The 25,605-nt window shown below is 38.6% G+C and overlaps 4 protein-coding genes across 5 annotated transcripts in view; 1 reads left to right on the top strand and 3 right to left on the bottom strand.

The window, feature by feature from the left end:
- The window catches only part of LOC119547071, a 46,050-nt gene extending 32,138 nt beyond the window's left edge, over nucleotides 1-13,912 (bottom strand). For both annotated transcript variants that reach the window (XM_037853756.1, XM_037853758.1), the window contains exons 1-2: nucleotides 13,444-13,912; nucleotides 937-973 (exon numbers count right to left, since the gene is read on the bottom strand). The gene's annotated coding sequence lies outside the window, so the exon portion shown is untranslated. The remainder of the gene's footprint in view (nucleotides 1-936; nucleotides 974-13,443) is intronic.
- Nucleotides 13,913-21,023: 7,111 nt separating this feature from the next.
- Nucleotides 21,024-22,317, bottom strand: LOC119546999 (dopamine N-acetyltransferase-like). The gene has a single exon (XM_037853665.1). It carries the CDS (start codon nucleotides 21,705-21,707, stop codon nucleotides 21,045-21,047), a length of 663 nt encoding a protein of 220 aa, XP_037709593.1. The 5' UTR covers nucleotides 21,708-22,317; the 3' UTR covers nucleotides 21,024-21,044.
- Nucleotides 22,318-22,437: 120 nt separating this feature from the next.
- LOC119546998 (dopamine N-acetyltransferase-like) lies at nucleotides 22,438-23,210 on the bottom strand. Its single transcript, XM_037853664.1, has one exon. It carries the CDS (start codon nucleotides 23,172-23,174, stop codon nucleotides 22,506-22,508), a length of 669 nt encoding a protein of 222 aa, XP_037709592.1. The 5' UTR covers nucleotides 23,175-23,210; the 3' UTR covers nucleotides 22,438-22,505.
- Nucleotides 23,211-25,153: 1,943 nt separating this feature from the next.
- LOC119548423 (short neuropeptide F) overlaps nucleotides 25,154-25,605 on the top strand; it is a 33,298-nt gene continuing 32,846 nt past the window's right edge. Inside the window, exon 1 of the mRNA XM_037855662.1 lies at nucleotides 25,154-25,561. The gene's annotated coding sequence lies outside the window, so the exon portion shown is untranslated. The remainder of the gene's footprint in view (nucleotides 25,562-25,605) is intronic.

Raw genomic sequence — 25,605 nt, 5'->3', positions numbered from 1 at the left:
GCGCTGAGGCAAGAGTTGTGCCATGGAGAGTGTGGAAAAGGCAATTATCGCCTGGGAATGGCAAAGAAAAATCCACAAAGCTTAATGGCATCTAACGGGGCTAAAGAGTGTGTTTGGCTTCCTGAACATTTTAAAATTTCGGAACTCAGGGCCAGGGCATTACTCAATAATTTATCGAGGCTGGAAGGACTCGCTTTAATGTAGCCTGATAAAATATGCAAGACCCTAACCACAGCCGCAGCAGCCACTCCTTCAATCGCTCACTCAGTCAGTCAGTCAATCGGAAGACCAAACCAATCCAGAACCTTCGACGACAGGCGGCCTCAAAGATAAGGAAATCGGGAAGTTTTCCATCTTTAACCATGAAAACTCTTCCATCTACTTGTTGCTGGTAAACGTTTTCCACTTGTTCTCACGAGGCCAGGCACAAAAAAAAAAGGAAATGCCCTGAGGTGTTTGGCAAAAAATTTATGGAACCCAGAGAAAAACCTCAGCTTCAGCGGTTCACGTTCGGTTGATTTGAAAAACATTTGAATGGCGCCATAAAATCACTTAAGTGTGTTTTGCCGTACACGTTCCATGGCGCCCATTTCAATATTTTTTGTGGCATATTTACGGGCGTTGACGCACAGGATTTAAGGATCCAAGGATCCAAGGTCCGTAGTGTGGTAACCGAAAACCCATCAGAACCGACACATTGCAGCAAATTTGCAGGAAAAGGGCAAGGGCGGGCCAAAAATCGAATTGGTTATACGCAGCATATGTGTAGGCGCTTTTTCAGCTTTTCCACAGGGGAATTCGGTGTTCGACTGCGAAACAACCATATTAAATTTGTTATAAATTAAGATTGATACCGATGCGTCCCTTGGGTTGTGTGAATGTGTGTGTTTGGGTATTTTGTGGTGCTGAACAGCCCCTTTTCATGTTTCGACTTACCTCCACTTCTTGGAAGCTTTGCCCGTCCTATCATTAACTGCAAAGAGAAAGGATGAAAATGATTATTAGCCGAAGTAATCTCTTAAGCTATGGATTTGAATAACGATGTGGCTTGGGAAAACTTCTACATGAAAAATGATTCTTACAAGAAAATCCTTCGGCCATTACAAGGATTCTACGAAGTCACTTTTTAAAGAACACTGGGATACACTTTACTCGCTTGTCTAGGAATGAAAGTACTTTGTGGTTCAGTGAGTCCATCAGAGTCTGCCAATCGCAGAGCATTTTCAACTTAAGTCAAGGCTGCATGGCTTACTTAAATCCACCATTTTATTTGAAAGCTTGAAAATGCAAGAAAATACGTAAACGGACTCACAAGTTAAAGAGCATATCTTTAAGATACCAGATAAAAAAAATTTCACTAATTACAAAAAATCTATTTAACCTGTTTATGAGACAGAGAAATAATATGAGTAATCAATAAATACTAGCTTCCCAAGAAAAATTATTAAATTAAAAATTGTACATTTTTTAAGCAAATAAATATATATATATAGTTAAAAAAAAGATATTTTTGTAAACCTCAGTGACAATCTAAATATACTTCTATCAAAAAGACGTTGGTTTATTATTCTCCTGCATATTCATGAGACAACTTTTTCTTTGAATGCCTGCCAACTGTTAATATTTTAATTTCCGGCGTAAACTTTTTCCTCAGCCGCTTTCCTAGGCTGTCACTTAACCCAATATCGGTGCCAATAATTTAGCCATTCAGCCAGTTACAGCTAATTCACTTAATTTCGCACTCGAAAGTGGCCAGTGAAAATAAAACAAGTTAAAAGCGTTTTTCTTTTTATTTTTATTTTTTATTCAGCTTTGTTTATCGCCAACTGGCAACGAGTCGTGCAGTTCAGGGCCTGGGCCATCGAATGGCTTTTTAATTGACAGGCTTGGGAGCGTGGGAGGGCTCCTCGAAAAGGGGAATCCAATAATAAAAAACAACTTGAGCACCGGACACAAAAAAAAAGGTCAAACCAGGTAGGCTAACTGAAAAGCCATCGGACAGCTGCGTTGCATCGGCTTTTTGGAGCCGTTACTGGAGCTGCGATTTTGAACTGGGTTTGGGATTTGGGATTGGGACTGCGACTGGGACTGGGATTCGGCCGACGGCAGCTGGGAATTCACTCGGTCGTGGGGAACTCGACTTGATTAAAGATTTCACACTTGATTAAGCACTGGGGCCAGCAGATCCAATTGCCAGTTTCAAGTTCGCCGGGGCCATTGCGGATGATTTTTCCTCACTTTTTACCTCGTTTTCCAGCTGTGTGAGCCGAATTTTGTTTATTTTTGGATCTTAAATAAACAACTGCAATTGTTCAAGGTAAATTGGTGGACAAAAATGTAGAAAACAATGGCAATTTAACAACCACTTATGTGTTTACGTTTATTGGCACGGATCTTGGGTTTTTAATTGCATTTTTTAAACTATTTATGGTACACATCTCTGTGAATATAATAAAGTCACTTATTGTGTATAGTTTCGGGTAACTATTTTAAATAAATAAATAAAACTTGTTTATGTTTAATTGAAAATCCGCAAACAGCTTTATAATTAAATGATTTAATTTAATTTTTTGCCCGCAACACATGAAATATATATATATTGTTTTAGCACCAATAGTGGAATTATTAAAAATGCAAACATTGAAGTGAACACTTAGCAATTCTTTATTTACTTATTGTAAAATCAATAAATTACATCTCTGGCATTTAGTGGGAAAATTGTTTGACGAGCAAATACTTTATTATTAGGAAAATGTAAAGTTGAATATAAAAAGCGAAATTGTATTGTCTCGACCAAAGCTATTTTCATGAAAACTCATCTTCCAAAAGAGATGTATAAAATAAAGTATTTTTTTCCAGCATTTGCCCCATTTCATTTCTCTATTTATCTCTGTCAATCTAGGTACCCCGCCAGTCAAAAAAAAGGCAGCCTGGACAAAGCCACACAAAAACTATCTTCAAATATTTAATTTTATTCATAACAATAGCAACTTGAATAAAGCAGCCTTCTGGCTATTTATCTGCCCGGTTTAAAGCCAAGGCAGTGAAGAAAAACTGATGACCACAAAACAGAAAGCCAAAGCAACTACAATTAAAATGGGAAAATAAATCTCTGAATCGTGATCCCAGGCGGGGCATAACTGGGTCAAATCTCAGATGAGGGCGGACCCCTCGATTTGAATGGAAATCGCTCGCTAAACTATGGGAGAGGCTTTGGGGGAAAAAGAAACCAAGAGATCTCACTGATGGAAATGGTAATGTGCCGGAAGAGAACTTTTCCCACAGCTTCATGCACGCAGAATTGCAAGGTTAAGAGCAAAGTTTTAATCAGGATGGTAGAACTTCATTAATTTGCCTCCAACTTTTTTACGAAGCACTTGACTAGGCTTCAAATAAATGCCATTACAGCAACCTGCAATCGAAAAGGAACGTGCAAGTCGTGCTGGCCCATGGAAAGCAAACGAGGCGGTTGCATAAATAAATAATAAAATAAAACAAAACCAAAAAAAAAATTAAAAAAGTAACCCAAGCTGCCAGCAGCCGTTGCACATTTTATGCAAATATCGGCCAGCCGAAGAAAAAACTTTCGTTTCAACCTAAGCGTTAATAGGAAACTCAGGGGTTGGTACGAAAAAAAAAAACAGGGGAGGGTGGTTCGTGAGGGATTCAGGCTGGGCCACATCCACAAGACCACACATTGCACCACTGCAGGTCCTCGACTCCTGCGCCTTCTCCTCCACAAAAGCTCTTGACTTGCCCTCCGGCCAATGGATATGCATATACACGGGGAAAACATTTTTCTTTTCATTAGTTTTCTAAAATATTTGCCATGATACAATCGACACTTTTCCATAAACCTCAAAAACTTATTTTGTGAGGTCATGATACTCGATTTTAAAGAATATAAAATATTTAAAAATTGTATTATTAACATTTTATGAAGAAAAGAAAGTTAAGTTGTTATCGATTTGATTATGTAATACTTCTTACGTTAAAAATAAAAAAAATGTCTGGGATACAAGAAAAAAAATTCCCTTCTACTAAAAGTAAATTACAAAATAAGGATCTTAAATTATAAAAAATGGTTTTTAATGTTTTTTTCTTTTGTGGGATTCTTAAATGTTAAACCTTAAACGTATATTTTGCATTCCATCTAACTCAGCATTTATTTTTTTTTATAGCGCCACTTTACTTTTCATTTAATTGTAATACCATAATCTCAAGCACATTTCTCTGAGTGTATTCATGCTTTTTATGTTTATGTGCAATGTTCCTCGACTAACAATGAAACCGTTATGAGTCCAGGGGTGCAATGCATAAGCTTGTATTATTTTCATTCTTCCTCGCGTTCGCCGCTCTTCAGACTTTATGACACGTGAATGTGTAAGGTCTTGTATCTGTGGTCGAGCGTTTTGCGGTTTTTATGCCAAAGCCCAGCATCTGAAATTGATTTTTCATATTTAATGCCAAAGCATTACGACCTGGTAGCAAAATGCATGGGAAAACAGCTGCAGAATTGTAAATGTTTCATTTAAATTTTTCATTAAAGTAGCAGAAAATTTCTAGGGAAATTAAAAATAACCCTTTTGATACCGTGAAATGAGTTTTCCAAGTAAGTAATTTATTAAACTTAGCTTATAATAATATATTAACTACAAATTCCGAAAATAATTAGCTTCAAAGGACCGATAGGACAACATATCGTTTCATAATAAAGCCAAGTCTAGCAATAACGCATGGCTTCCCGCGATATGTCAGCATTTGATTACCATATTGACTGCTGGGGGAGTAATAATAACATTGGAGATATTGTGGGCAGACTGGGGGCATTCGGTAGCGCCAACAACCTCGTAAATGGAAACCAAATACAGTTGGGGATATGTAGATGTGACAATGCAGTCGTCGACTGGGGCATAAATACAAATGTAGATGTATCTGGCAGATACAATTGCTCGCTCGGCGATGCTGCGATCAACGGATATTGAAGTAGTTTTTTTTTGTTTCTCCGGTGCCGCTTATGCAAATTATTTGGCGAATATACAACTCGTCTCGCTTTTTATGCATTTATTCGTCATGACGACGAATTTATTTATATATATATATACGACTCTGGGCAATTATTCCGATTTGCTTGACCGAAAGCGTAACGCGCACGCGTTCGTCCCCAAACTAGAAATGATTTAAAAAAAAAAACCACGGGTGCAATGCTCGTCGAGAGAGTTAGTCAAGCAGTCAATCAAATATGGCAAAAACCGCAGACATCGGTTTTTCATTGCCAACTCGTAGTCATCATCATCCCAGTTGCATTCGCACTTGGCTGAAGAGCAGCGTCTTTGATGTTTGGCTGTCATTCCGTACATACGGCTTCCATCACAGTGAAGAACCGTCTAGAACAGGCTAAGAACTGACTGCCTTTTACCAGAGTCCTCTGCAAACCTCAAAAACCAATTCTATGCTTTGATTTTCGCGCAATCCAAGTTCGTAGTTGCCGAGGGCTTACCAAGAAGTTATACACCATTAACGGCGGAATTGCATAACAATATTAATATTTATTTGCTGCTCAATAAATTTTAGTTGTGCCACTATTTGCTGGCATAAATCAATTGCATAGCAGATTTCGACATTTTATTGGGATTATATTGCAGCTGAATAAATCTATGTTCCTAATTTATTAGGTAGGTGATATTTAGCCCCATTTGTGCAAGTTTGTATCAACACTTTGCAATTCAACTACCGTTTTTATTGCATTTCTAATAGTTTAGTTAAAAATAGTCCTTAAATAATTTAAAGGTCAGAATTATAAAAGTATTAAATTTCAATTAACATTATGCTATAGCTATATATTATTTGGACTGTACGACCATATCTGCACTACATCATATATTATTCCTCTAATAAAAAATATTTCTTTAATCCAATCCTTTATCCCAATTTTTTTTTTCTTGAATTTGTACATTAAAATTTATGACACTAAGATAATTTATTTTTAAAACTTCTGCAGTCTTGAATGCACTTCAGAGATCTTTGTAATATTCCAGGTAATCAAGGGAGCCCTTGTTTCAAAAATGTATTTTGACCGTTAGGTGTTGAAATTGCCCCTAGATATAGGTTCAGATTACTTAGTAATGGAATAGTTATAAAACAGAGAAACATAATGCCAACCCACGTGGCCAGCTCACATATCTTCGCCTTGGGCCTGACGTCCCGCCCTAACTGTAGATGTCATGTGTGGGTACTCAGCGGCTCGACAACAACTTCGCCTCGTTGTATCTGTATCTTCTGTGGGTCTGGGATGTATCTACTCATTGCACGGCTCGTAAAAAGCTCATTAAACAAAACGCTGTTGACAGACTGACTGACTGGCTGCCAGGATTGAAGGTGGGGTATGGGCCATGGTGTATGTGTTATGGGGATTTTGGGGGGATTTTAGAGATTCTCGACATTGTAAAATAAAAGAACGAAAAAACATAACATCAACGAACAGCTAACGAATGTAACTGTAACTCTCGGATTTTGAAATGCAAAGATACAACAAAAGGGGCAGCAGCAACGGTTTGGCTGTCAAAATAATTACAAAGCCCGACAATGTAGCGACATGTAATTAACGTAAAATGCGTGTGCCTTCTGGTATCTGCGGAACTCACGTGAAACGTATCTGCAAGATATATGTGTACCACATACCCGAGTGTGTACGAGTACGAGAACACAGGTGCTTAATGGCCCACCGTCATTTGTTTTTTACCCCGTGAAAGTGAGGGAAACAACGAATGCCACGACTAAATTTGATTAACCCAGAAAAAAAGAACAGCCCGTCATATCTTTGCCCTCTTTTCGCGTCCATTTTATTCTTTCTTTCCCTACGGCTCGCTGATGTCATTTTCATTCATCGTTTTATGGACCGTCTTATTCGTGTGCCCTCCATTTAATTGAACGCCTCAGTCGCTTGAGTGATCCATAAAGTTATTTCCCATACAATAAAGCCTTTGGATCAAGTTGGTCCATCAAACAAGGCGGTAAAGTTTTATGGTCTCAGTGCCATTGAATGCATCTCAAAGTTGTCGTAGGTTTGGATATGCCACTGTCCATAAGAAGCAAAATATAGTTTGATGGATCTATCACGTGAAATAGCCCCAAACTTCATGGCTTATGATTGCGTAAATGCTCGGTTGGTATTCCGTCTTAATTAATCTGATTATGATCTGGTAATGGCCATGTACTTGACGGCTTTCGTAAGAAACTTCCCCGACCCCGAAAGGGTCTTACTTGGATTACTTAGCAGCATTTGGTCGGAGTACAGAAGAAAATGTTCAAAGAATTTCAGTAAACTATCCTAACTGCTTGCTCATTGGGGAAACATAACTTGGAGTTTTCAATGCGAACAAACTTGATTTTAGCTGAACTAATGCAACATCAATAATTTGCAGGCTCTTTATGATATTTGCTAGGCTATGCAAACAATTGGGCTCAAAATAATAGCACTTAGATACTTTAAAAACAATAAGCATTTTATGTTTGTTAAGCGATAAAAAAAAATAACCAAAACCAACAAGAAATTTGTTTAATGTTTAATATATCTTTCATTTTATCAAATTGCTAAGTAACATCCCGTATTAAACCTAATATCTAACACGAAATTTTATATAAATAATTTTTATTAAGATAAATGATATTTCCACTATTTTATAGCAAAACACAATCAGTATTTGAACTATTAAATACAGAAACAAGCCATTCATTTTTGATTCTGGCCCGCTCAATTATCTGTTGGCCTTCATACACATGTTTTGGGAATTTCCTGCCTTGGCTTTGCTCATTACGTATTGAACCTGTGCACTTGAAATGCTCACATTTGGCCTACGTATTTATTGATAAAACAAAACTGAAATGTGACACAGGAATAATTAAAAGCTTTTAGCCAGGGGGAGGGTGGGTGCTGTAACCGGCAGCCAAGCGCAAACAAAACATAATTAGTATGTGTGTGCAGAATGCCATAGAGAACACTAACAGATACAATTGTATCTATGTATCTATGCATGTCGCTGGCAGCCGGCACTACCAACAAAACAGACAGAAAAAAAATGCTCAAAAACAATTGTAACCAAACATTGGAGGCAACATGCAGCCACGACAGCAGCAACATCCACCGACAACCCGAAACACGGCATAATGCGACACAAAGTTCCGCTAGAATGCCCATGGCCCAAACCCAAACCCAAACCCAAAGCCCAGTCCCAAGCCCATTCCCATTTACAATTCCCCTGCCTCCATGACCCTCTGCGAAATCCCTTACCAAAAACCAGCTGCTGTTGCACTCCTATCTTTTTCGGGGAGAAAGGTTCTCGTTGTTGGGCAATTGTTTGGCTGTTTTGGCTGTTGCCAAACATTCAGCCAACGGCAGGAGGCAAATATCGAGAATGCCAGCTTTTGGCCAAATAAACTGCAAGTGCAGTCACTACACTCAACATGGCCAACAACTTGGCTCACGAGTTTGCCAACAGTCTGAACTGCCATTAGAAGGGGTCTTCTAAGTGATGGCGATATAACAAAAAATGTTTGGAACATAATTTGTAGAAAAGGCACAGTTTATAAGTTCGATTAAAATATATTAAGACTTTGAAAGATGTATCTCAAGAATTTTTGGTAACTTTGGGGGATATTTATGTATTTATTTATTAAAGATGATAGTGAAGTTTGGAGAACTTATTTCAAAACTTAAGCGTTAATATTTTTAAATTTAATATAATTCGCTTTAAAGTTTAATATTTCGTAAGTACAAAAATGCAGAGGTTTTCGTACCGTGGAAATTAGAATTTGTTATATAAGTTCTTACAATTGAGGCATTTTGCAACCGATTATGTTATGCTGGCTTGCTCAACTGGCCTTCTGCTAATTAATTTTATTGAGCAAACACGAATATTGAATTATAATACTTATAAGGCATATAAATATCATAAACTTTAGTTAGGGTGCTCAAAAAGTTCACAGAACTCGGAAGACGTGCAACCGTTTTTCCGCCGGGAGGTCAGTAGCTTCGATATTGATTGATGGACCCCCTGGCAGCTGGAAAGCTCGGCTAAACTCAATCAAAGCGTGACAGAGTGCCAACTCCACGGGAATGGGATTGGGATTGGGATTGGGATGACGGTTCATAGCCTCACGCTCCAATGATGTACATGTATTCATAGAAGGGCCAAACTATTCCAGCCGGAGTTCCCTTAATACAATTTTAAACAACTTGTTTTTCCTGCCCCATCACCCGCAACCATTTATGTGAGCACACAGTTCATGTTTTCGCAATGTCGTTTACCTGACACAGTCATAAGTTCTGGAGGAAATCGTGACAGGCAGTCAGTCAAGCGGAGTACGAAAAACGTTTGATGGGTCTGAGACCCCACTTAACCCCCACCAGAAGCATTTGTTATTAAAAAGGGTTAACTCTGGCATGTTAAGTTCATGCTAAATAAATTTCAACAATGCCCGATTTGCTCAAAGGTTTAATCTGTTGATCAAAAAAAAAATATCTATGTAAGCCTGTTTCCAAAATTCTTATTCAAAATTGGTCATATATTTGTTAAAGGAATTTGCAGCCTCCTAACCAATAATATAGTGTCTACAATATATATCCTGATAAGCATTTTTGGTGTTTAGATAAAAGAAGAAAAATATGTTATTTTTAATAACTTACAGTCCTACTAGCATAAAGCATAAATTATGCACGTGAGCATACTAGAATTTCTTAGAAGACCTCTGTTATCCACGAAATCAATTCGCCGGAAACCAGGAAGCCGTCGAAATATGAAGAAAAATTGGAATGTAAATTCTTTGGGATTTGCATAAGCGTGTCCGAAGTGCTCTTTGTTGGCACCGAAATGGTAAGAAGGGAAATTTATTGTGAAAACAGCATTAAATTAATGAAGCATAACATGGAATCTCGCAAGAACAAAACTTTTCGTGCTCATTGTTAAGCTTTTTGTTTGAGTTACAATTGAGGCTGACAAACTCCGAAAAAAAAGGGGATAAGACGGAAGTTAGGGAGCCGTAGCCCGGCATCCCTTTTATGTTTATGCTCTGTGGCCCAAACTGTTGCTTCCAGACATAACGAATATTTATGGCCTATCAATTTTGCAGGACACGTGCGGAAGGAAAAACCAAAAAGGTCAACGACTGCCAAAATCATAGGCCCCCAGGGTAAGCTAAAAATTCAATTAGCAAGCAGCTAATAAGATAGCCATTTTAATTGCTGGTAATAGGCAAAAAATTGCGCATACGCAGCATCTGCCCGAAAGGAAGCAATTTTACATATCGACAGTTTCATGGTATTGCCAACAACATTTTAATTAAATTTCAACGCTGTCGGTGTTTTGGCATATTTTTTGTGTCACAATTTCCCCCGACCTCTGCCGTATTGTCAACGTTAGTCAGGGAAAAAGAGGCATCCAAAGGACTTGCCGGCGGGGTCAGGTGATGAATCAAAGGTAAAACATCCTGGCTTGCCAGGACATCTTGTTTGCCTTGCTAATTAAAGTTGCGTAAAAGCAATTCCATTGTTGTCCTGTCCAGCAAATACTTTGTGCAAATCAAAGTGACGACCTCGGGCGGATCCAAAGGAGTGACTAACATTGTTTACCCACCTGTTCCTTCAGCTTGACAAGAAGGAAGACTCTTACCGTTGAAACAAGACCTTCCTTTAATAATGCTAATTGGTCAAGCTTCTTAGGAAAATAGATTTGTAAGAGTTAATTACAGAGTGCTCTTGAAACCAAGTGGTATGAAGTGGTGAAGGATTTTAATAGTAGCTCTTGAGTAGATTAAGCGAAAGAAGAGTAACCGATTGCCTTCTAATTATTGAACCCACTTAGAATATTTATCAACTTAAATTGTAAAAAATATATTGATTACCTTGTAAATAACATGTCTTTTAATACAACAACATATTCTTTAGACTTCCATAAATTATTATTTAGAGTGCAGACTTAATTCTCAATTATCTTCTCAGTTTCATTACTGACAAGCTGATGGAATATTTGTTGACATATTTGCACATTCATAACATTTGCTTTGAATTTGAAGTTTATGGACAGACACTATAATTAAATCCGAAATGGATGCTGCATTTGACTGACATTGATACGCAATTTTACATATTATTATCCAAAACAATGGACACATTGAAAGCTCCTGTCTCGTCGATCTTGACAGTGGGGTTTTCTTTGTTGACTTCCACAATTTACCCAGCTGATAATCAATTATGGCCCATGGCCTCAATAAATGGCTATATTCCCAGAAGAGTTCCAAATGCCAGGTAGCGTGTCAATTAAATGATCATAAACAAGGTTGCCGCAGCTCGAAGCAATCATTGATATGAAATTGGAAAATGGAAAAGTCAATACAATCGATTCCAAAGCGGAAACGACGGCACACTCAAGTTGCACTATCGATGAACATTGACGTCTGCGTATACGTAATTTTTGAGTTGACACTCGCTTCCTGACTCTTTTCCGACTATTTATAGCCGATGGAGGCTGCTTTGTTGAGACTCTACACTTGTGGCTGCCGCTCTTCTTTATTGTCACCCAACAATTTGCAGCCATTATTTGAATGGCCTAAAAGGAAGAGGACCAGCTGCGTCTTCCACTTTTTTGGGTGAGTGGTTGTGGATGATATTCACTTTCCGAGGGACTCCCATTAAGGTCGAGACCATCTTTTCGGATTTAAGTTTAAGTCCCAACTGCCTAAAATGGCATTCCATTGACTTCAAATTGATATTATGAATAATATAGCAAAATGGTAGATGGTAAAATAACTTTTTTATTTGAAGCTTCCGCCTTACAGCTATTACGGAGATTTTATACATTTTACATAACATCCTTAAATATTTTTTAGGTATAAATTGCTACTTCATTTGATTGAAATTATTTTCGTCAGTGATATATATTTATATATAAAATCTTAATTTGTTTTAAAGCGTTTTGTAACCTTTTCTTCACTTTTAATATTTACGTTTAAATTACTGGGAAAATCTAAAACAAAAGATCGCACTTTCTTTGCCCTGGGAATCTTAGTCGTAGATGAATAAATAGGTTTGGGTAACACAAACACTTCACTTCTTGTCTCTGTGTATTCGCTCTGATATCCGCTTTCATCCGGGCCCAGAGTGGCCCACTTCAAGCGAGTGCCATGCAAATGGCATCGGACCCAGAACGCCCTATTCTTTGACTGGTCTTCTGGGTCTGGGTCTGGGTCTGGGCCCAGTTCCTTATCTGCCGCGCCCATCTGGGCCTGCCACTCGACGCCGACGCCGACGTCGTCTGGAATCGGATTCTCAAAGCGGGGTCTTCAGATGGAACAGGAATAGGAGTAGTGGTATAGGAGTCCCAGTCTGGGCAAAGATTCAGGATGAGGCTGGGTGCATGTCTGCAGCGTTTGGCTTAACAAGTGATAAACTTGTCGCTTGTCCTCTTCAAGTCCTTTGCCATTTTATTATTCCCGCCTCTGTAGAAAAGAGAGTGCTCCAAAGAAGCCATTACCCCCCAATCTCCAGGCCAGTACACTCACTCGCTGCAAGACGCTGTAAATAGTTAAGTACAAATTGCATGGCTAATTTGAGCTGTTGCATAAGGCTTAAGAGGCACTCACGCACACAGACTCCACTTCGCATGGTGTTGACAAGTTGACCGTAGAATTAACCGGAGAAGGTGTGAAGTGACAGAAGATTTGGCATGAGTAATGACCGTTGCGAGTGGTGCCCATGAAGTAGGCAGGTTTATTAGCAACTGTCAAGAAATAATTTCCACAGACACTGAAAATTTTGCGGCTTGGTTCCATATAATACAGAACAGTACTTAAGAGTCAAGGAACTTAAGTCCAAACCAGAACTAACGGCTTCAACAAGACTACAAAGTGTATTACCTGGAAATGGTATGAACTGCGAAAATGGTTCTCATGTGGATATGAGATACATTGATACAATTTTACCTGACATGGCTTCAAGCCAAAATTGACTCGTAATACAAACTGTCAACCCCACAACTTTCTCGCTGCAAAAATTGCTAAAATGTTGACAGAAATTAATTACAAAGTTAACGAGTAAGAAGAAATGAAGTAGAAATGGTCCTTGACTTTAAAGTAATAAGATTTGATTTATTTTTAAAGCGCATTACACAAATAAAAACCTATTAACCAAATCCTTTTAGCTATTATATAGTCTTATCTCAGCCTATTTAAGCCACTAATGCGATGGATATGCATACCAAACACTAAGACACAATTAACGCAGTTCGAAATAGTTCCACAAACAAAGACAATTTACCTAGTTTCCCACACTGGGCTTTCCGTCGTACCCATAACCCAATTCGAAATGTAAACCCGCTCTAATTATGATTTATTCCACATCTGGTCAACACCCCGGCCTTAACGAAAGCCCAAAAGGCAATTGAAACTTACCAGCTGGAAATGTTTGTTTGCTTACTTACAGCTCCATTTGTATGCAGCTCGGGAGCAACTTTAACTTCATTTTAATGGTTATATTCACCGACATCGTTCGCTGGCTGGCTGGTTTGTTTGTTGATTTGTTGTTTTACCTGTTACCGTTCTACAAACGATTTCAATTGCGCGCACAAACACAAACACTGCACTTTGGGGAAGAATTTTTCAAAAATATTTTTACCAAACACGTCGGTAATTTGCTTAACTAATTAGGTTAAAACTAACACAAATAAATGGGTTTTGCGGTAGTTAAATTATGACAAAATCATGGTATTACACCTTTACACAACGGACTAATTTAGCATTTGTTTAATGGGGCGCAAAGAGGCTTTGTTTTCGATTTGTTATGTTTTTTGTTTTTTTTTTTTAGTGGGCCAGGCCAAAAAATTAACTCAAAATTGAGCGAGTCGGTCAACCGAACGCGATGAAACTCGTTTTTAGACTGACGACCCAAGCTTTAGGTTGGCTTGCTCGTTCGAATCGAACATGTTGCTGGTGTACATGTTGCTGCTGCGCGTGTTGCTGCTGCGCGTGTTGCTGCTGCTGCTCGTGTTGGTGCTGCTCTTGTTGCATGTGCCTCATATTAATTGCAGCGTTTACCCACCGCCCACGTCTAACCGGCGAATAAAACAAACGACACAGAGTTGCAGCCACAAATTTACAACTTTTTTTTTTCTTTTATTTCTCGTAACACCTTTGCTACCAGCAACGCCTACCCGGAAAATCCCGTAGAATACGGCCAGCAAATAAAACGGAGCGCGTCCAGTTAGACAAGCACTCACCTTGTTAAAACCGAACCCAAAACCCTCTGGGTAACCCAACTGCCTTTGCATTTTATTTACATTTCAGCTGTGCCGCTTTAAAGGCCCATGATTAAGCAATAAATTCACACCAGGCCGAGACCAATGCAAGGCTTCTAGTTGCAACTAAAAGACACCGAAAGAAAATATTAGCAGAACCCTTTTGCAACTTTTTTAAGTTCCGTAAAAGAATCAGTAATACTTCATAGTATATTCTAGTTAGTAATAAGCCATATTGTAATTATTTTAAGAGTTTAGTATATATTATTTAAATTATTATGACTAAACCTTACAAATATTATAACATCTTTTAAAACTAAAATGATAGTAAGCTTTTTTCTACGTGTATCTACAATGGCAACTTTGGCGCGAACTCCCTGTGGGTGTATAGTTGCTGTTGTTAACGGTGTTTTTTCCTTTATAATAAAGTTTACCTTTTGCTCCACTGCTCTCAGGCAAATTTTCTATTTGTATTTTCAATTGATTTGCATTTGAGTAATCCTGTTTCCTCCATTGAAGAGCGGAAGCCAACAGCGCACAACGGCGTTGGAGAAAGGTGTAAATATTATGATTATGGCGGAGATTGAGATGTAGGTAAATAATATTGCCATCGGTGTGAGTTCAACAGGTGCCTGAAGGCAGGCGGTAATAATAGATGGGAAATTCGAAAAGGAAACATAATCCACTTTGGCGGGGGAGAAATTTTAATGCAATCGGTGTTAGACAAGAACCGCAATGGAGGAAGTGACAGATAATAACGGATATATCGACTGGCAATATGACGAAACAGAAACTTATTACAATTTAATTATAATCCTACTGAAGAGAAACTAAGTTATCTCAAGGTACTCTATTAAAATATCGAACTAAATAAGAAATTCACTTTTTTAAACAGATTAACAGAAACTCAAACAACAATTTTATAATGAATACTTATTATAGACAATTTCTAAAATAATTTTTCTAACTCAATGCAAGGCCGAAGATCATTCTTGAGGTATATATAATTTAAACCACCTGATCAAGTCAAATTCGAACATTAACTGAGAACCTTTCCCATCTCAGTTTGTGCTTCGTTTAAGACTCGCCTTTGCAAACCCGTAAATATCCATTCGAGAACGCTGCCGTAACGATCTTTACTCGGTTCAATATTTACATTCTAAATGACTTCATTGCTAAGTCAAACAGATTAAATCTCTATTAGTTTTTAAATAAGCTCCGCCGTCGGCGCTTGGCTTGCGTCAATAGACCCCGAAGAACCCGAGAAACAGAGAACCCGATCCCGAACCCAGGTCCAAACCCGACCCTGACCCCAAGGCTACTTTTGGGCACGCCAATAATGATGACGACTACATAGGCGACGCATTGTTTCCAGCTTCGATCTTGTCCAAGTCGCTTTATCCACTTATTTTCCCTCTTGGTCTTCTGGCCCTGTGCTGATGATGACTTAATCGGTGATCGGAGTTTTGGCTCCAGTGGGCGTTATAATGATTTATTATGCCGATTGACCACGCACTGTAACAACAATCTTACTAAGACAAAATAAAGGGGGAAACCAGAATAGCTGGCTGAAGTGCGATAGAGTGAGATTGATATACTCTATTGAAGTGATCTTACAAGAAAGTGTTTCAACATGATATGATGTAGGTACAAAATGATTGTTATGTTTTCGTATGTTTGGTGGGATGATCAACTTTTTGTATATTTTTGAAAGGAAAAACGTAGTAAAATATGGAATACCATATATTTTCTTTACTTAAGTTAAAGAAAGATAACTTGCTGATGATTAAAAATTAATAAATATAAAAAGAGCACCCCTTTAAAATGTACAACTTATCGGTACAATATTTCTTCTCATTACCAACCATTGCTTTTCCTCGTAATGCAAACTTTGATTTCTGTTTTCTTGTCTAACGAATCCTGAAATTCCAACAAATTCCGTACATACTTTTAAGTTGGGATTCCCCGCACAATCAGGGTATTTATCGGATGCGTAAAAATGCAAAAGATTTGCCAGGCAAGAAGGAGCCATGAAAGCCAATTGACTCAGAAACAGATTCCCGCTTGCCCCACTGCTTTACATTTCTCACTCAAAGCTGTGGTTGAGTGGGTGACTTGGATGGGTGGCTGGATGGGTGGCTGAATGGGTGGCTAGGTGGGTGGCTGAGGAGGATTCTCTGGCAGGTGTCCTTGCCTGGGTACCGGCAGCCGGATGATATATCACAAACGCAGACGTGCGGCAGGTGTACGCCGCATCACCCTCGTCATCTTTCTCATTAAGAGGCAGCCAGTCGTTTATTTATGCACTTGACTTACGTGGCGCCTTGGGCGGGCCGGGGCAAAAGGGGGCGTGGCTCTCGGATGGCTGGATGGGCAAAAGACCAGGCCAGACCAAGAGCCTTAATGAGCATATCATATTTCACACATGTCCGCTCGGCTGCTTAAACCCATCGTCACCTTTTTGAGCGCCCATTTAGCTTTGAGTGCAATCTGAAATTGTTTCTCGAGTGCACTCCTCTTGCTGGGGGGAGGGGGGGATACCAAGGACCACCCTAAAAAGATGAAATCCAAAACTGACAAACGGCCGGGGCACGAAGACATTTAATATGCCCACCTAACGGCAGCTAAACATGCTCCACTGTCACATTGAAGAGCTCGAAAAGCCGTCATAAAACTTCCAAGCCATCTGGAGAATAAAACTTTATAACATGCATTAGCTGTGGTCCTGGCTGCTTAGAATGATTCAAACTTTTTTAAGAACAAACAAATTGTTACCAAAGTTTATGAATAGTAAACGGGAAACTTGTTTTTGAAATCAAAAGTGCACTCTTTACAAAAGCGTATATTTAAATCCAATATTCTTTAAATACATTTTCTTTTCTTTTTAAATTTAAATTATGGCCACATTGACCTTTTTTGAACTATTCGAGGTAATAAAAGTCAAAAAATTTAGTATGTGAGAAGATACAAAGAACAACTCCATCCATGATAAAACCTAGTTAATGGAAAAAGCATTACAGCTGAATAATTAAGAAGGTGGCAAAACAATGAAAAAGCGGGTAAAAATAAATTATTCCTCATGTTTGCTCCTAGGCCACAGGTTTAACTTTAAGCACTGTTCCAGTTAATTGTTCATTAAGACAGGTGTCAGAGGTGCAAGCAACTCGAATTGAGTTGTAACAATGCGTAAACCGATCCCAAAAATATTCCACCAAGTTTCCAACCAGACGAGTGGAGTCGAGACAGTCCCGGCGCACATTAATTATGTTAATTGAACTGTGCGGCACTGTGGGAGAAATTTCGCGGGGACCTGACGATGACGAGAAATTAAGCCATCCACATCCTCCGCGGAACCACAGACACATAACTCATAATGCCATTTCCACGTGAAGACTGCCAAGGCATAACTCAGTTTACCTCCGCATCTCCGGCAGACATATAGAACTTTAGGCGAGACTTCATTAAAACTTGTGGCAGATAGTGGCCTGCATCGCTCCAGGTCCTACGATCCTACGGTTCTGGCAAACTGAGAGACAATCGCAGGAGATGGGGGTCCATTGGTTTTAGGACCAAGACCAAAAACAGACAAACTGCAGTCGTGCCTAATGACCACAAAAATAGCCAAATGCAGTTTAATTTATTGCCCCGGTACGTCAACTGTACACTGAAATAGGAGTTTGTTCAATATATTGGCTTAAGTAATTCTCTTAAGTATTATTATTATTTTTTTATATTTCTAGAAAAAGTTCCGTCAAGTTTTCTTTATCTGATTTCAATATTTTGGTTCTGTAAAAGTTAGCAAATAAATATATATGCAAATTAATAGATATATATAATCGATTTTTTTGGAACCCCGAATATTGGTCATTGTGAATAAATAAATATTTAAGAAAACACTTCTTTCATTTAAGCTAACGATTTTTTCTAGGTGTGGGCGTGGAGGAATGAAGTTAAAAAAGTGAAACTCCTGTACTTTGCGAGAGTTGTCTTTGATATTGCTACAACTTAAAGATGTATTTTTAGTCAGCTAAATTGGGATATCAGAACTTTAGCACCTACCCACGCAACCTATTATTACTTAGCTTTTGGCCAAAGGAGACCAGTATCTTTAAGATTAGGGCTTTCCATCTTTGTGGGCCTCTTCGTCCGCCCCCTCAAGAGTCCTTAGCAAGTACACAAACCATCCTGGGCGCAACAGTTGAGTGATTTATGAGGCGCATCTCCTCGAGTTTTGGCCCCCTTATGTGCGACGTTATCACTTAATTTGGAAATTACTTGCCAAATAAGACCACATCTTGGCCCCTATTTTCCTACCCCAGCCTGTGGTTGGTTTGACGTATCTGTAAATCGCATTAGCAACTTGTTTAATTGCATAAAATGTTTGCCCGCAGCACATAAATTATGCAGCTCCAGGCGAGTTTAGGTGTTTGAGAGGCCCACCTGATGGGGGTGGGAGGAGGCTTAGAGGATTGTCGGGTCTATTAATAGAACGAGGGCAGCAAGGCCAACTGCAATCAACAAAATCAATCAAAAAACAAAAAAAAAAAAGGGAAAAACGGACAAAAATGGAAAGCAAAAATAAATGGAAAAGCGCAACCAAAAGAGGCAGAAAGGGAACCCATATATCCTCCCAGATGAGTTGCATTGTCAGGGGGCGAACAATGCATAATTACTGATAACGATTTAGCGCATTGTTGAGGTCGGAGTGGCGGGTACTCGGCTCTATTGTTCTGTCGGCATGTTCTGTCTAGAATGGTGGGATGCCAGGTTTATTTCCCCTTGATGATTGGGCTTAGTTATGAGATAGATTCGCGGGACTCGCGTAAAAGTCTCGCCATCGCCGTCGCCGAAGATTCTTTAAGCAGCTTAAGCAGGCGTCGATGATGATAAAATAATAAAAATTGATTTGCCCGTCATGTTTTGGCGATAAAATTTTACAACAGCCCACAGTCGAGCGGAAAGCGTCATGCGAAATTATCATTATCCATTGGGGTCCTCACCCAGCAGGAGCAAAAATTGGCACGTAACGAGGCCTTTACCTGTTGCACGGCCTGCAAATCATAGTTAACGACTGGGCCCCATCCTGGATTTCCTTGGGAGATGGGTTTTCAATTAATCCCGCTTCCATGCGATGCTTCACACCTTCCCGTGATTATCAAGAGGTGGTCGTCTCCGGTCGCGGGTTTTGGCTAATTGAGCCGTCAACTTGTGGTCTTTGTCCTGAAGTACTTAATTGATATGCGTCGGTTAACAAGTGTTTTTTTTCGGTTGTTGGCCTAAGGTTGTGGTAAGGCCTGCGGTCGAACGATAAAATCAAAGTGGGTGTAAAGTATTCAAAAGGTGAGCACATATAACACCTCACCCACTGGTGTTTCATATAAAAGAAAAAAATAATATATTGTGCTTAGTTGGAAAGCAGTTGTATTGCATCACGGAAACCTTGAACCATTTATATACAACTTTAAAACATTGGTTTTATTTACAAAAAGTTTACAGCATATGCTTACAAGTTATATACGAACATATATAAAACAGTTGGCAATAATTATTACATTCGGAGGGCACACTTATCTTTTGAAACACTTGCTCAAAATAATTTTTACATCTAGCTATTCTCTAAAAAGACTAGAAAAATAACTTTTATTGCAAATATCTCCGTTAATTTGGATCCCAAATCCCAGTTATTGAGCTGCATTTTGTTAGCTATAAACTAGTATAACAAGTCTTTAGAAAATGAACTTAATTTATATGAAAATACCCTAGATATGTTTTCAATATTTTCATTTATTTCTGTACTTCTATAAAGCTAATATGGGCAACGGATAATATTTTTAATTAATTTATGAAATGAAAAGAGAGGTTTCTAAAACCTACGGCTAAAAAACATAAGGTATTAATAAAGTTAACGAGTAAAACTTTTTTTAATTCATTTACTAAAAATGGTTTTTAAACTTTTAAGTTTATGTAGATACAAAAACTGACAAATACTCAAACCATCGGAGACTGCCATGAATAAAGCTTTAAAAGCTTATAGTGTCACCATAAAGTAAAAATACTGTAAAGTAAAAGATTACGTACAACTTTGGTCAAGTTAACTTGTGTAGTTGGGGGACGAAATCATTTTAAATATATTTTTTTTAGTGTTGGATTAATTTCTACATCCAAAAATAGGGTCATGTCTGAGTGAAATCGTTATGAGCTGATTGTAATGTATTTATTTAATTAGTTTTAAGTAATCATAATTAAAATAATAAACTATTTATAGTCATAACGGGTGTGAAGATCGGTCGTCCTTGAGCGTCCTTGTAGTCGACATAGGCGAGGGAGTGGATACACTGCATCCCCAAAGCCTTCTTTGCCCCTAATCGAGCTATAGACACCGGTAAAATGTCTTGAGCGATCATCGACACATAATATTCATCGTTCTCCTTCTCGTTTCGCAAAAAATTACTCCGCTGGGTTCTGATCCGAAAAAGTTATAATTCAGGAAAAATTATACATTCCCATAATCCTTCTGGGTCATGAGGCGTATCGTTAAACCATCCTTTGAATTAGGTAACATCGTCAACGCAATTAAGTTAGCTGATTACTCTTTGCCGGCAGCTAAGATACTGAAGACTATCATAACATTAATGTGTGGTCATACACACTGATAAGAAAAGTAAACACTTTCGAATAATCACTAGTTTAGATATTACGTTTTTGTATTTTTTTTTTTAGTATTTCGTCTGTTATTAAAGTTTTATCAACTTGACCACCTCAAAGTTTAATGGCCATAGCCCGGACCATTGTGTGAGGCGCAGCGGGTTTAAAGATCGGTTGCCCATGAGCGTCCTTGTAGTCGGCATAGGTGAGGGAGTGGATGCATTGCATCCCCAGGGCTTCCTTCTGGCGGGCGGAAAAGAAGCTCGTGCAATAGGCCACCATCACCGGGAATCCCTTGGATCGGCCCACCTCCATCAAAGTGGCGGCGAGTCGGGAACCCAATCCCTTGCCCCTCATCGCCTTATCGACACTGGTAATGTGGGAATAGAGCGCTTTCGAGATTCCAAAGCGCTCAAATATGTTGGCCTCCCGTTCAATTTTAGAAAGCAATCTGTAAATGCGACCCCAAGTGTGCTGCTCCATGGCCTCGGCCTCAACGCGGTGCTGTTCTGTATCCTCGGGAAACTGTGCTCCAGCCATGACAAATCCCACCAGACGTCCACCGTTGTTCTCATCGAGTGCCACCAAACAGGTGTCCTGAGCAATCATCGACAGGAGATATTCTCCATTATCCTTATTCTGATGAAAGGATTCTCCGCTGGATTGCGACAAAGGTTCTGACAGTAAGAAGTCATCCTCCATGAATGCTTTTACATTCTTATAATCCTCTACGGTCATAATGCGTATGGTGATACCATCCTTTGTATTAGAGCTCATCGTGAACCTAAAATTAAGATAATGCTTTCTTTCCGGTAGAATAGACACTAAAGACAATCATTCCTATTCTGCGTATTTATATAAATTCCTTATCAAACCTACATGTAACACTTGTTAGCAAAATAAATCATTTTTTAAACAGTTCTTTAATTAATATTTTAACGGACTTGTTAATAAAAATACGAATGACTTAAAAATAAATTGAATAAAATGTGGTTATCCACACTAAGGGACATGTAAAAGAAGTTATACTATATGCATGAACAATTTTGATAAGAAAAATGTTTAAGCAGCACATAAAATTTTGTAAACTAGTGTTTTCTATGCTGACACTTTATGATTGTCTTATCTTCTTATCTTTTTTTTAATTGAACAAAACTATGCTGAAACTTTAATGTAAAATCTTATCGCCCCTAATAACAAAGCGATAAAATGTTAGTATGTCAGGAAGCGATATGATATTTAAATTGTGTTGTCAAGTCAGTTATGGTAAATCAAAAAAAAAAACCCAGCAATAAAACTAACAATCCCAATCCCTATCCCTAGCTACACCAATTGGTTTTCTTCCTATAAAGCTCATATTATAGGTAAATAATACTTTATCTTCGTCAACGCGATTAAGTTAGCTGGTTACTCTTTGCCGGCAGTTAAGATTCTGAAGATCATCAAAACATTAATGCGTGGTTATACACGCAGATAAGAAAAGTAAACACTTTCGAATTATCACTAGTTTAGATAATACGTTTTTTTATTTTTTTTTTTTTTGGTATTTCGTCAATTATAAAAGTTTTATCAACCTCAAAGTTTAATGGCCATAACCCGGGCCATTGTGTTTGGCGCAGCGGGTGTGAAGATCGGTCGTCCTTGAGCGTCCTTGTAGTCGGCATAGGTGAGGGAGTGGATGCATTGCATCCCCAGGGCTTCCTTCTGGCGGGCGGAAAAGAAGCTCGTGCAATAGGCCACCATGACCGGGAATCCCTTGGATCGGCCCACCTCCATCAAAGTGGTGGCGAGTCGGGAGCCCAATCCCTTGCCCCTCATCGATTTATCGACACTGGTAATGTGGGAATAGAGCACTTTCGAGATTCCAAAGCGCTCAAATATGTTGGCCTCCCGTTCAATTTTAGAAAGCAATATGCAAATGCGACCCCAAGTGTGCTGCTCCATGGCCTCGGCCTCAATGCGGTGCTGTTCTATATCCTCGGGATACTGGGCTCCAGCCAGGACAAATCCCACCAGACGTCCACCGTTGTTCTCATCGATTGCCACCAAACAGGTGCCCTGAGCAATCATGGAAAGGTGGTATTCATCATTATCCTTTTCGTTTTGCTGATGAACGGATTCTCCGGTGGATTGGCACAGAGGCTCTGACAGGAAGAAGTCATCCTTCATGAATGCTTTTACATTCTTATAATCCTCTACGGTCATGATCCGTATGGTGATACCATCCTTTGTATTAGAGCTCATCGTGAACTTAAAATAAACTTATTGCTTTCTTTCCGGTAGAATAGACACTAAAGTCAATCATTCCTATTCTGCGTATTTATATAAATTGCTTTTCAAACTTACATGTAACACTTGTGAGCAAAAGAAATCACTTTTTAAACAGTTCCTTAATTAATATAGCAATATACTTGTTAAAAAAATACGAATGACTTAAATATAAATTGAATCAAATGTTGTTATCCAAACATAAGGGATATGTAAAATAAGTTATACTATATGCATGAAAAATTTTGATAAAAAAAAATGTATAAGCAACACATAAAATTTGTAAACTAGTGCTTGCAATACTGATACTCAATGATTGTCTTATCATCTTATTTTTTTTCCATTGAGCAAAACAATGCTATTGAAACTTTAAAGTGAAATCTTATCGCCCATAATAATGAAGCGATAAAAAGTTAGTATGTCAGGAAGCGATTTGATATATAAATTTTGTTGTCAAGTAACTAATGGTATATCAATTAAAACCCCAGCAATTAAACTAACAAACCCTATCTTATTAGCTACACCAATTGGTTTTTTTCCTATAAAGATAATGTTATGAATAAGTAATACTTTATCTTCGAAAACGCCATGACTTAATAATGTTTAACGGTTATTTTAATATGACTTATGCATTTAAGTAGTTAGCTAACTTACAAAAAAAAATTCATTTCCATATTTCCCAAACGATAAGCATCAACAGCCTATTGTTTTTCATTTTAATCGACTTTATTGCTCATTAAGAGTCCGAATGTCAAAAGTGAAAAGTAAATACAGCTGCAAAAATGTAATTTAAAACGGGGACACCGACACCCCAAATGAAAGATTAAATCTCACTGCAAATATGAACGAGTAAAGGCCAAAATGTCCGACTATCTATATCCTGTGTTGCCTTAGCTTTCGGTATTCCAGCGTAGGCGCCGCCCACCGATGTGTGTGCGTAGGTGACCAGCTCTACAAGAACAAGCACTACAACAAATTGGCCAATTCCGATTTCAGCGAATGGCAGGCAACTAGCGCAGCTTTAAATCAACGCGTCCCCGACCCGCTGACGTCACGACAACAACAATAATCAGGACAACAAAAATAAGGAGAGCTTTAGTTCAAGGAAGTCGACTGATGGATATCCTTGAATCCATGCTCTGATCAAAAATATATTGCATACTTAAAGGCGCAGAAAATTGCTTTTATTTAAAGCAGAGGTCGGCAGCGCCCCATTAAGTGAGCATAGGGAATTGTTCTGCCCATCCGCTGCTCGCTCACGTATAACGTAGATGTTCGTGTGACTTCGGCATGGGTCTTCGGGTCTTTTTTCTCAACTTCGGCGCGCTTTTTTGCTGCTGTGGCAGAGGTTCGGCGTCGCAGAGCGACAGAAATTAGTGCAAAGCAGAGAAATGTCACGCTTCAGCGCGCTACGCGCTAACTTCGTGATTTTTACACTACTGCAAGTCAAACTTTTGATGGTACCTAACATTTTCCAAGTCTAAAGAAATCAAGATATAAATAAAAGATAATTCATGAATAATCCCTTATACCAAAATGTAGATATCCCCTATATTTACAACCAGCTCAAGCTGTCAAATAGGTAGCAGTATACCCGTCAATTTTAAACCACAATACACTTTTTTAAAAAAATATATAACAAATAAATAAAATATAAATGTAATTGTTAATTTTTTCCTTCTTTCCAAGATATCTATTTTCAACCAAATAGGCAGACTGTTCCCCATCATCCTTCTTCCCCAATACAATATAACCCTTCTATTCCACAACTAATAGGTATGAAAATTGCGTGGGCGGCGAAGTAATCTCCATTAGTCAGGACCCAAACCTCGGGTAGCCGGTTATTGGGGAAAGCTTTTGGTTGAAGAAGCAACAGGAGCAACCAGTTGAAGTTGAACGGGCTTCGGCTATAAAACAAGTCGATTGCTTCGTGGCCGTTGCATTCGTTCGGCGCGCTTCGAAGGAATCACAACTTACCACCAAACAATCAACTTGTTAACGGCTAACCGCTAAAATAGTTTCAAAAAACACAGTTTTCAACACCTTTTCGTGCGATCTTAAGTTTTTCGTTTTACCAGTTGTCAATCATTAAGTCAATTTGCTGGTGCAAAAAGCGTGGCATACATTTGTGCGCTCTCATTTGGCATAAATTCCAAACTTAATTAAAAAACTTTTTAAGGCACTTTTTCCCTTGAATTCCGGACATTGCGGAATATAAAAATAAAGTTAAATCAGTGCTTGCATTCTGAAGAAAATCTTTGCACAGACTCAGTCAGTTCCTTTGAATTATTTCATTGAATCGCGATTTAAATTTTTTAATAAAAGAAAAGGTTAAGTGAAACCGCGTTATATTACACACACAGGTAAGTTTATACAAAGTATACTTGGATCAGAATCAAAAATTATG

The sequence above is a fragment of the Drosophila subpulchrella genome, chromosome 2L (assembly GCF_014743375.2).
Source record: "Drosophila subpulchrella strain 33 F10 #4 breed RU33 chromosome 2L, RU_Dsub_v1.1 Primary Assembly, whole genome shotgun sequence".
Lineage (NCBI taxonomy): Eukaryota > Metazoa > Arthropoda > Insecta > Diptera > Drosophilidae > Drosophila > Drosophila subpulchrella.
The sequence above is the reverse complement of the archived record's forward strand: the minus strand, read 5'-3'. Positions and strand labels throughout refer to the sequence as shown.